The sequence below is a fragment of the Salvelinus namaycush genome, chromosome 7, assembly GCF_016432855.1.
Source record: "Salvelinus namaycush isolate Seneca chromosome 7, SaNama_1.0, whole genome shotgun sequence".
NCBI lineage: Eukaryota > Metazoa > Chordata > Actinopteri > Salmoniformes > Salmonidae > Salvelinus > Salvelinus namaycush.
Window position 1 is genome coordinate 59,115,396 of NC_052313.1, and position 12,905 is coordinate 59,128,300.

Sequence of the window (12,905 nt, forward strand, 5' to 3'; positions counted from 1 at the left end):
TATACACATTAGAGTAGGCTAAAGTTAAGCACATTACAGAGTAGGCTAAAATGCTACACATTACAGTAGGCTAAAATGATACACATTACAGTACACTAAAGTGATACACATTAGAGTAGGCTTAAGTTATACACATTAGAGTAGGCTAAAGTTATACGCATTAGAGTAGGCTAAAGTTATACGCATTAGAGTAGGCTAAAGTTATACACATTACAATAGGCTAAAGTGATACACATTACAGTAGGCTAAAGGTATACGCATTACAGTACACTAAAGTGATACACATTCAGTAGGCTAAAGTTATACACATTACAGTAGGCTAAAGTGATACACATTACAGTAGGCTAAAGTTATACACATTACAGTAGGCTAAAGTTATACACATTACAGTAGGCTAAAGTTATACGCATTAGAGTAGGCTAAAGTTATACACATTACAGTAGGCTAAAGTTATACACATTACAGTAGGCTTAATATCTCATACAATATCTGTCAGATCTCTCTGTGTGAACATACACATAGTCTCTAATATAACCCTGCTGTGGCTTTTCTGTGTGGTTGGCGGGTAATATTGAGTCATGTGCCAACATTGTGTGGTGGCTTTAGGATCTATACTGTTGTTGTTTAGTCAGCTTTACTATCCTCTCATTGACTGATACTAGGAAGTCTGAAACCCCTTGCTACTAATTTACATTATGAATGGACGTTAGACAATGAAGTCATCTTCTTCTTCTTCTTCTTAAAACTTCTTCCCCTTCTTCATTCAGCATAGCATACATGCAGATATTTTCTACAGGGCCCTAAAACAGATGAAAGGGCTTCGGTTATCATAATCTTTGGCCCTATTCATGAAACCAAAATGGATGCAATTGCGCCCCCATGAGAGTATTAAGGGGATAGAAAGACAAGATAAGAGCGTATGCAAACGACAATGACGAAGAGCACAACTTTTGCCTCTATCAAAAAAGCGGCAAGTGTTGAATACATGACGTGGAGCACAGTTTAGTTGACAAACCGAAGATGGCGGAGTACCTGGCCTCCATTTTCGGAACAGAGAAAGACAAGTAGGTTATTTCGTCTTTTTGTGAAACTGCTGAAATAATAATGCTAGTAAAATGCCTCTTCTGTAGAACGTGCACGTTTTAACCCAACAAGCTACCAATTTACTTACAAATACGACTGCTGCTGCACCCGTTGCTTTTCATTCAGCCTTGTGTGGCTAGCTAGCGTAGCTTCCTGACTATACTGTAGAAGGCTAGTTAACTTGCTTGAATGGAGGAGGCGGCGGCTTGGTTTGAAAATGTGGCATGTGCTGCGTCGCGTCAGTATCCCTCCAAATCGGCCAGACTAAGCTAAATCAGTCTTTATTTTCTAGATTAATTTAGTATCAAATGTTTTACAAGTCAGTAGGTAAATAGTTTGCTAGTTAGTATAACCTCAAAGTTTGGCTTGCTAAGCTAATCTGCAGCTAACTAGCGTGCTACTGTAGCTAGCTAACTCTTTAGCATTGTCTCGAGACGACTCCAGTGGCTAGGTTGGCTACTGCACAAGCACATACCGAATTGTGTTTTTGTTTTCCATTGTAGCTAGCTAGATGCAGAAACAAAACTATACAAAGCAAACACTAACCTAGACATTTATCAACATCTAATTTGTTTACTTTCTTGTCCATGTTCAAGGGTCAATTGTTCATTCTACTTTAAAATTGGAGCGTGCAGACATGGGGACCGCTGCTCTAGGTTGCACAACAAGCCAACTTTCAGCCAGGTAAGCGTACCTTTTATGTCTTGAATATGATTAGCTAGCTAGGGTTTTATGGCAAGCAATGGCCCGATGCTTGTGATATAGCCCACTAGAATGTATCAGGACTTCCTTAGGTTTCTTTGTTAGCTAGCTCGCGTTACTGATTATACTCACATTTGATTGTTTACTTGTTTGTGTGGAGATTGGATTTAACCTTGTGTAGGATCAAATAATCATTCATGAAGTACTGAAACACACAGTGTTGTCAATTAGCCCTAATTCCATTCACGTTTGCAATGTTGCTTCCATGTTCCAATGGGCCTAGGTACATACTGCAATAGCATCATGTGGAAGAACAGGTTGCTGAGCAGATGTAAAGTAGACCTAAATGTTTGCTGATCTGTTTCCACTAACCCTGTGCACGTTTGCATTTCAGATTCCACGATTGGCTTACCTACAGAAGTGTGTGTGTATATAACGTTGTGTTCTGTTGCCTTTCAGAGAACCTGCATTATGATTGATGAGAATAGGGTTGGCAGCATGTCAATGCTTCTCAGTCAATATTTATCATCAGAAGAGAAGCAACTGCTGTTGGTAGGGTGACCACATTTCTTTAAATACCCAAATGCGAGACAACAGGATGATTTTGCGAGATGTTCGTGGGACAGTGTAGCATACATGAATACATGTTTTTTTGCAGCTGCACCAGGGTAATTGAAGCGCATGAAGCCTACTCTTTTTCCGGGCTCGCACAAAAGTTGGTGACACACAAGAGACCACATGTGTGGCTGTTATGAAAATCAGGGAATATTTGGCCAAGGAACCATTTCTGGTTTGTCAGAGAATTTAATACAGTTAGGAAGGAAGACTTAAAATGGGATTGAGTGAAGTAGCAGCAATTACGTTGAATGAGCAACTGAGTATGGAGTGCCTTACAAGTGTGACAAAATTACCTTAACTGTCAGTCTAATATTTACTCTTGTAGCTATTCATTTTTGTAAGTAGTTTACTCACTGTCAGCTGCAAATCCCGAAAGGATTTGGCAAATGTGATTTTGGTTGAAAATATGACATTGGCTTAAGTCTCGTCTTGCGCTGTGCAGAATATCAGAGATCCTCAACGATTGCAGAAGTGTTCAACGTTACCAGTACCACGGCCTTATAATATATCTTGTCAAAAGTGCAACATGTCTACAAAAGAGACGGGTAAGAATGTCAATTCTCATCATGAATAGGACATCTGACTAAAATACAGACATGTACCTTTTTTGTAAATTAGTGGTGTTTTCATTTAAATGTGGGATTGTCCTGCACAATCCGGGATATGTGGTCACCCTAGCCACTGGTAGGCTAATGCTGATTATGGAATGCATGATGCAATGGCAGATGGCACAACCTTGATGAAATGAAGTAGTGTTATCCTGAATGGTATATATTTTCCTCCAACCTGGGTCTTTTGACTATGCTCACAAGGACATGCGGCCAACCTGCTCCCCTCATTTAGTGACGGCTTGCCTGGCTCTTTGGTAGACATTTGATAGACACGATGGCAGCTCAATTCCCCTGTCCTTGTGCTTCATTAAACAGCTCAGCCACTTCATATCGAAAGACTCAATCTGACCCAACCCTAGGTTTCTCAGGATAGTTGTGCTTGGCCCTATGCCGAACCATGAGAAACAAAACAAAGCTTTCTATCAGTAGACTGATTGGATGATCCTCTACCAGAGCATGTGGGCGGAGTTGAGCCGGTCAGAAATCCCGCTCACGGAGTGGTGCTTGCGTGGCCATCCACGTCCTTTCCAATTGCTCCTCTAAAAAATGCTTCGCAGACACAGAAGAAGAAAGACAGCCGCTCCATTCGTTTAAATCACAATTTAACAAATAATCCTATCAAAATGGAAAGCTCCTTGAAAGAGGTAATATGCCAGACCTATTGGGCCAAAATCAATTATGGCCTATTGTATAGATAATAGAACCAAAGTGAACAAAACTTAGTTTATAAATACTTTGCTACAATGACACTCTTAGCTAGCTACCCACCTCGTTCCTTTCTGTTAGCATGTGCACGTAGTAAGTTCCCCATCGTGCTTTCGGGATTCCACAATGATTATTTTTTTGGTGTAATTTTTACCCCCTTTTTTCTCCCTGATTTCGTGTTCGCCATTTTGTCTCGTCGCTGCAGCTCCCCAACGAGCTCGGGAGAGGCGAAGGTTGAGTCGTGCGTACTCCGAAGGATGACCCGCCAAGCCGCGCTTCTTAAATTAACACCCGCTCGCTTAACCTGGAAGCCAGACGCACCAATTTGTTGGAGGAAACCCCGTTCAACTGATGACTGAAGTCAGCCTGCAGGCGCCTGGCCTGCCACGAGTCACAAGAGCGCGATGAGCCAAGTAAAGCCCCCCGGCCAAACCCTCCCCTAACCCAGATGACGCTGGGCCAATTGTGCACTGCCATATGGGACTCCCAGACACGGCCGGTTGTGACACGGCCGGTTGTGACACAGCCTGGGATCGAACCCCAGGCTGTAGTGACTCCGCAACACTGCGATGCGGTGCCTCAGACCCGGGAAGCCACCAAAATGATTCTTTAGTTGTGGACACTACATCACTGCACTCTCTCTTGGTCCTCCTTGTCTTTGTAAGTCACCTTGATTATTATTATTATTATTATTTATTTATTTTTGGAAATATGTAGCATACTTGATGACAGTAGCTTAAGCAAGGGGCTATAGCAGCACACAGGTAGACTACAAATGCATGCTGGGCTGGGCATGCCCTGAGCTCGGGAAGTGAGCGCTATTGGAATCGGGTGAGAAGGCTGACGCTCCAGCCTTTGGAAACTCGCTGCACACTCAAGTCAAATTGGGCTCGCTCCGTTCACATTCTGTCCTCTACCCCAACTTCTCTGAAATACAGCCCATAGATTCAAAAGCGAGATTCAACTCCTAAGTCAGTAAACACAGTGTATTTACGTCAATATTCAGGGACCTAGACTCATTTGGCGATTTACACAAATTGAATGATTTATCTCTTGTATTCTTGTCATCCCCGGCAGACCATCTTGATTCAAAACATCTACCGTAACCCCCAAAACAGTGCACAGACGGCCGACGCCTCTCGCTGTAAGTCCAAAGATCTGTTAGCCTCAGGGGTTCAGAAATCCCTCCTTTTCCCCCCTGCTGCTCCCCATATGTAGGTCACGTAGCAGCTGAGCTGTGAGGGACTGCCTCAGCACTGTTAGCAGGGAACCCAACGTTACAGTACCTCTCACACTTCGGCTACTGTAACTGCTCCTCCCAGTCCCCACCCTAAATGGCAAACCATTACTACCAGATAAATAAACAGGATGCTCCTCAATCTCTGTTTTGTATCGTCAAATATTTCTGTTTCCTCTGCCTCAGTCTTTGCCCTCTCATACACAATCTCTCAGCCACTCAAAACAAAAACATATTCTGTTCTGTTATAGGCTATGTTGACCAATTTTTAAATCCCAAACTACCTTGAGCACAAGTCCTATAGTTGGGTAGACCTAGTTGTAAACTTCTACTGTGTGAGCAGTACCTAGTGTTGAGCCCTGTCTTACCAGAGCTGACGCCTCTCCTCTCACACAGGTAGGTATGGCTGTGGACTCTCACAGGAGACTGTCTGGGCCACGGTTCTGTTCTCTTCTGATAACAAGGACCTCATAACTAGCCAAACACCTCCCTCCCTCCATAGCCCAGAGATGGCTTCACATGTGCTTACTTAGATAGCTTTTGTACTGTGACCTATTCACAAACAGCTATTACCTTTGGGAAAATGTGTTGGATTGAATGATCAACACATGAATACACCAGAGTCCTTGCTACTTCTCCAGTAACACTTGTCAGTAATGTCTCTTTTTAACTGGCATTACTTAGAGTCGTTCAGAGTTCCTTGTGATTGCAGCCTCCTGTGAAGCCCTGGCAGAGACGTCTGTGGTCAGGAGACACACCGTTACCTTCTCTTTCAGCATTTCAGATCACACCATGCACTCTTTTGTTCAGAGCAGAGTTCCATAGAGGGGACGAATGAAGCTAGTTATGGCTTCAAATGTGTCCATTGAGGAAGTATTAGCTGACCCTCGTGTGTTCTCTTCAGGGCCTGTTGTAAGGAGCATGATACTGTATCTAATTTAACTTTCTTCCCCCAAAACCCCATTTCTGCTTGACCTGTATCACAAAAATGTCTGTTTTGTATTTCAGACCATTGCCCTCTTGAACATTTACCGTAACCCTCAAAACACTGCCCAGTCTGCCGATGGTATACGCTGTAAGTTCCCCCTACATTTGCAAGGCCCTGCGGCATGGACTACTCATTATATTATACTGTTATCTGGTGTACACCTACCTACACTACAACAACACTCCCATTATATTATACTGTAATCTGGTGTACACCTACCTACCTACACTACAACACCCCCATTATATTATACTGTAATCTGGTGTACACCTACCTACCTACACTACAACACCTCCATTATATTATACTGTTATCTGGTGTACACCTACCTACCTACACTACAACAACACTCCCATTATATTATACTGTAATCTGGTGTACACCTACCTACCTACACTACAACACCTCCATTATATTATACTGTTATCTGGTGTACACCTACCTACCTACACTACAACAACACTCCCATTATATTATACTGTAATCTGGTGTACACCTACCTACCTACACTACAACACCTCCATTATATTATACTGTAATCTGGTGTACACCTACCTACCTACACTACAACACCTCCATTATATTATACTGTAATCTGGTGTACACCTACCTACCTACACTACAACACTCCCATTATATTATACTGTAATCTGGTGTACACCTACCTACCTACACTACAACACTCCCATTATATTATACTGTAATCTGGTGTACACCTACCTACCTACACTACAACACCTCCATTATATTATACTGTTATCTGGTGTACACCTACCTACCTACACTACAACACTCCCATTATACTGTTATCTGGTGTACACCTACCTACCTACACTACAACACCTCCATTATATTATACTGTAATCTGGTGTACACCTACCTACCTACACTACAACAACACTCCCATTATATTATACTGTAATCTGGTGTACACCTACCTACCTACACTACAACACCTCCATTATATTATACTGTAATCTGGTGTACACCTACCTACCTACACTACAACAACACTCCCATTATATTATACTGTAATCTGGTGTACACCTACCTACCTACACTACAACACCTCCATTATATTATACTGTAATCTGGTGTACACCTACCTACCTACACTACAACACCTCCATTATATTATACTGTTATCTGGTGTACACCTACCTACACTACAACACCTCCATTATATTATACTGTTATCTGGTGTACACCTACCTACCTACACTACAACACTCCCATTATATTATACTGTTATCTGGTGTACACCTACCTACCTACACTACAACACCTCCATTATATTATACTGTTATCTGGTGTACACCTACCTACCTACACTACAACACTCCCATTATATTATACTGTAATCTGGTGTACACCTACCTACCTACACTACAACACCTCCATTATATTATACTGTAATCTGGTGTACACCTACCTACCTACACTACAACACCTCCATTATATTATACTGTAATCTGGTGTACACCTACCTACACTACAACACCTCCATTATATTATACTGTAATCTGGTGTACACCTACCTACACTACAACACCTCCATTATATTATACTGTAATCTGGTGTACACCTACCTACCTACACTACAACACCTCCATTATATTATACTGTGATCTGGTGTACACCTACCTACCTACACTACAACACCTCCATTATATTATACTGTAATCTGGTGTACACCTACCTACCTACACTACAACAACACTCCCATTTGCCAGGAAACAGTAGCTATTCGTTAGATATTTTTCCTGGGAAACATTTAGTTTGTTTTTAGGAGCCTGGACCTGAATTCAATGTGCATTCATAAAAATTAAGGTACTTATTTGCATAAAATGGACAGAAACCAGTCTCAAAATCAATCAATCAATAGCGTTTATTCTCGAGAGTACTGATCATAGTACAATTTACATCAGGTTATATAATAAAAATGACGTCATAGGATTTAAAATATCCTTCCTCTCGGATACCATGGTAATATTGTTCACCAGCCTTCTCACATTGTCTGCCACCTGTTAAACAATCTACCACCAGCCCAAGGTCTCTCCCCTCCCTGGGTAGAGACAGAATGTCCTGTAAGGAACACAGCATTCCAGCCTGTCTGACGATAACTCCATTCGTTTCTAACAAGGAACAGACAGTCCTTGTTCTAATTCTTGATTAATATTACACATTATATTCAGCACCATGATTAGAATAATGTTCATACATCCATACAGTAACATAGTAGTATTCTGTTTAATTATAGTTTTAAGCTAAATGTATACATAATTTAGTCATTATTCATCAAAATCCCATAAGTTGGCACTCATTTTCAGCACCAGCCAGCTCCACTGTCATGCTAGCTTCGTTAGCACTCAATTTCAGCACCAACCAGCTCCACTGCCAGTGTTCTCAAACACCGTCATTGAAGCTGGCTTGTGCTGAGACACCGTCATTAAGGTTGTTGTTCCAAAGTGGTGTCATCTTAATGTATACACAAACTTGGCTTAATTGATACAATTCTAATAGATTACTGGCCTGATTTACTAAGCTGTTGCACCATTGTAATGTTTATTTGGTGATTTCCAAGGGGGATAAAGTAACAGGAAGTTAAAATGGTGGCTATAGGACAAATGTGAAACGTACACAAAGTTAACTTGTATGTTAGTTTCATGGTTTAGCTTGGTATGTTGTCTATATATTCTCGTAAGTCGTTGGATGTGAAGTTGCACTGATGCAGATGCTTAGTGACTCTGCCTCCGCCTAGCTGCTTTCTGACTGGTTATTTGTTCATGGTTTTAGGTGCCGTCAGCGATGTGGAGATGCAGGAGCACTACGACGAGTTCTTTGAGGTGAGTGACCTCGGCATGAGAGACTTGTGATGTTTCACCTTATCTCTGCCGAACCTGCCTGTTGTGCACGGTATCAACTTCCTCTCTCCCATTCACTTTTCACAACAGGATCAATACTGCTGTGCCAATATTGTCCCTGTTCACTGATGTGAAAGGGGCAGTATTTGTACAGTAGAGGATATGTAGTTGGGTAATGGAAAAGACCCTCAGTGAGTCTGTCAGCTGTGTAGAAACCATGGGTATGTTCCACATTGCAGCTGACTTTGAAGGCGAGACGTGATAACGGATCTAGTTATTAATGGATCTCTAAATAAAGTGTTGGTTTCATGAGCTGAAATAAAAAATCCCAGAAATGTTCCACACGCACAAATTTCTTTACAATTTTGTTTACATTCCTGTTGGTGAGCATTTCTCCTTTGCCAAGATAATCCATCCACCTGACCGGTGTGGCATATCAACAAGCTGATTAAACGGTATGATCATTACACAGGTGCACCTTGTGCTGGTGACAAAAGGCTACTCTAAAATGTGCTGTTTTCACTCGACACAATGCCACAGATGTCTCAAGTTGAGGGAGTGTGCAGTTGGCATGCTGACTGCAGAAAATGTCCACCAGAGCTGTTGCCAGAGAATTGAATGTTAATATCTCTCATAAGCCACCACTAACGTCGTTTTAGAGAACTTGGCAGTGCTTCCAATCGCAGACCACGTGCATGGCATCGTGTTGGAGAGCGGTTTGCTGATGTCAGCGTTGTGAACAGAGTTCCCTATGGTATGGGCAGGCATAAGCTATGGACAACAAACACAATTGCATTTTATCCCTGGCAATTTGAATACACAGCAATACGTGACAAGATCCTGATGCCCATTGTCGTGCCATCCATCACCTCGTGTTTCAGCATAATGCACTGCCCCATGTCACAAGAAGCTGTACACAATTCCTCGAAGCTGACAGTGTCCTAGTTCTTCCATGGTCTGCATACTCACCATACATGTCACCTGTTCAGCATGTTTGGGATGCTCTGGATTGACGTGTACGACAGCGTGTTCCAGTTCCCGCCAATATCCAGCAACTTCGCACAGCCATTGAAGAGGAGTGGAACAACATTCCTCAGGCCACAATCAACAGCCTGATCAACTCTATGCGAAGGAGATGTGTCGTGCTGCATGGGGAAAATGGCGGTCACACCATATACTGACTGGTTTTCTGATCCATGCCCTACCTTTTTTAAGGGATCTGTGACCAACAGATGCATATCTGTATTCCCAGTCGTGTGAAATCCATAGATTAGGGCTTAATTCATTTATTTGATTTCCTTATGTGAACTGTAACTCGGTAAAATCTTTGAAATTGTTGCATGTTGCGTTTCTATATTTTTGTTCAGTGTAGTTATTAGTGGATCTTTAAAGTGGGTGTCCATGGTGCTGCTTTACTTATCAATCAGTGATTGTTTTGTCACCCATGACCCTAACCCCATCTTCTGGCCCTGACCCTAACCCCATCTTCTGGCCCTGACCCCTACAGGAAGTCTTCACAGAGATGGAGGAGAAGTACGGAGAGGTGGAGGAGATGAACGTGTGTGACAACCTCGGAGACCACCTGGTCGGCAACGTCTATGTGAAGGTGAGGGTCAGAGCTCCCATGTCAGCTATGTTAAATTCTCCCTGCATCCATCTTCAGTGTGTTGCGTTATTAATCTGTCTGGAGAAACAGGAAAAAGTCCTGTATTTATAGCCGCTCGTCTTTGGGTTCATCGACCTTCATCAGAGCATAAATCTGTCTAAAACATGGCCTCTCTTCTTCTCTCTCTGTGTGTATAGTTCCGTCGGGAAGAGGATGCGGAGAAAGCGGTGATGGACCTGAACAACCGCTGGTTCAACGGTCAGCCTGTCCACTCAGAGCTCTCCCCCGTCACTGACTTCAGGGAAGCCTGCTGTCGGCAGTATGAGATGGGGTCAGTGTCGATCTCTCTTTCTGATGAATATCTATACACTGCTGTGTGTGACAGTCGGTGTACCTGCAACAATAACAGACGCCTTGTTTCACCACTGCATTCCACCATATTTGTACAGTTCCACCATGTAATCAGTAGTTCTGAAACTCTTTTCAACGTAAACCATTTACACCAAACGGAAAACGTTTTACACCGAAAACTAGAGTTTGTATTGGACAAATTCAGAATCCTCTGTTTTGTTCCATTTCTTTCCTAGTTAATACACACCTGGCTTAAGGCTTAAGTTGCCACCTCTTATCCGACGGGAAGAATGTAGTCTTGTTTCCCTGCAGCATATAACTCAGGCAGTGTTGGGAAATGGCATCCTATTCCCTATGGGCCCTGGTCAAAGTAGTGCACTATATAGGGTGTCATTTGGGATGGTATCTCAAGTGTTTTTCCATTGGAACTACCCATTGTTTGCTTAGGCTACAGTTGAACTGTTTGGCTAACTCCAGCAGGAGAGATACATGTAGCTAGCTAGGCCTCTGCTTTGGAGTGTAGGGTGGTAAACGTGATAGTCAGTGGATACAGGTGGTGATTGGAGAAGCTTTTCTCACGTTAACAGTATTAACCCTCTGCTTGCCTACCATCCACAGAGAGTGCACCAGAGGAGGCTTCTGTAACTTCATGCACCTGAAACCCATCTCCAGGGAACTTCGCCGGGACCTGTATGGACGCCGCAGAAAAGGGTAGGACACATTCTAGGGAATGTTTGTATTCCAGGAAGACCTTGTTCTGTGTCACTGTCAACTTTTGACTGTTTGAAGGGATTTAATGGTGACGCATCCAATACTGTACTTGGCAGTGGTGTAAAGAACTTAAAGTACTACTTAAGTTGTTTTTTGGGGTGTCTGTATTTTACTATTTATATTTTTGATTACTTTAATTAACCCCACCACATTCCTAAAGCAAATAATGTACTTTTTACTCCGTACATTTTCCTTGACACCTAAAGATACTCATTACATTTTGAATGCTTAACAGGAAAGTTGTCTAAATCACGCAAAGAGAACATCCCTGGTCATCCCTACTGCATTTGATCTGGCGGACTCACTAAACACAGATGCTTTGTTTGTAAATGATGCCTGAGCGTTGGAGCGTGCCCCTGGCTATTCGTAAATGTAAAAAAACAAGAAAATCGTGCTGTCTGGTTTGCTGAATATAAGGAATTTGAAATGATTTATACTTTTACTTTTGATACTTATGTATATCTTAGCAATTACATTTACTTTTGTTTAGTATATTTAAAACCAAATACTTTTAGACTATTACTCAAGTAGGATTTTGCTGTGTGGCTTTCACTTTTACTTGAGTCATTTTCTATTAAGGTATCTTTTACTTTTACTCAAGTATGACAATTGGGTACTTTTTCCACCACTGGTACTTGTGTAGTTGACTAAAGTAAAAGCCTCCTTTTTAGTTGAGGTTTTTGAATATTCTCTAGGCTGGTTAAGTCATGTGCTGCTGTTATGTGGTTCAAGCATTTTATTTCTCCCTTTGTAGCAAAGGAGGAGGAGGAGGCGGCGGAGGAGGAGGACACCGCTCTCGCTCGCGATCCCGGGAAAGGCGTTCTCGCTCCCGAGACCGTGGCCGTGGTGGCGAAGGCGGAAGAGGTGGTGGACGGGACCGCGAGAAACGGAGGTCCAGGGACCGGGAACGTTCTGGAAGGTTTTAAGATGAGCCAAGACCTAATTATCCCCCTCTTCCACCCCCTTGTCCCCCTCCTCCTACCTCTCTCTCCCGTGATGAAAAATGTGTGTAACATGTTGGAATCGTCGTTAATTTCATTTCTTTTATCCCTTTTTTTAAAGACACAAATACAAGCTTCCGTTGCTTTCTCAATAAAACAGACTTTGTAGTGATTCTCTGCTGTGTCCTCTTTCATTGCTGTAGCTGGTTGGAGTTATAATCTAGCAGTGATAAGACTGGGTGAAAGGGTTTACTGCGTAGGCCAGGGCTCTCCAACCATGTTCCTAGAGCGATACCCTCCTGTAGGTTTTCGCTCCAACCTCAGTTGTAACTAACAGCTTATCAACCCAGAGGAAGTTGGCGCTCTAGGAACAGGGTTGGAGAGCTCTGGCATAGGCAATGAGCTTAAGAAATCCCTCTGCATTTGCC

General features: G+C 42.5%; 1 protein-coding gene across 2 annotated transcripts; it reads left to right on the forward strand.

Annotated features, from left to right (window-relative positions):
* Positions 1-982: 982 nt before the first annotated feature.
* Positions 983-12,654, forward strand: LOC120051539 (splicing factor U2AF 35 kDa subunit-like). 2 transcript variants are annotated; one of them, XM_038998475.1, is made up of 8 exons: positions 983-1,064; positions 1,680-1,767; positions 5,965-6,031; positions 8,741-8,790; positions 10,316-10,414; positions 10,612-10,745; positions 11,384-11,476; positions 12,291-12,654. In XM_038998475.1, the coding sequence occupies exons 1-8, from the start codon at positions 1,021-1,023 to the stop codon at positions 12,460-12,462; spliced, it is 747 nt and encodes a 248-aa protein (XP_038854403.1). In that variant the 5' UTR covers positions 983-1,020; the 3' UTR covers positions 12,463-12,654. The 2 variants fall into 2 exon arrangements, with proteins under 2 accessions (XP_038854403.1, XP_038854404.1); XM_038998476.1 differs by lacking the exons at positions 983-1,064; positions 1,680-1,767 and adding an exon at positions 4,417-4,863.
* Positions 12,655-12,905: the final 251 nt, after the last annotated feature.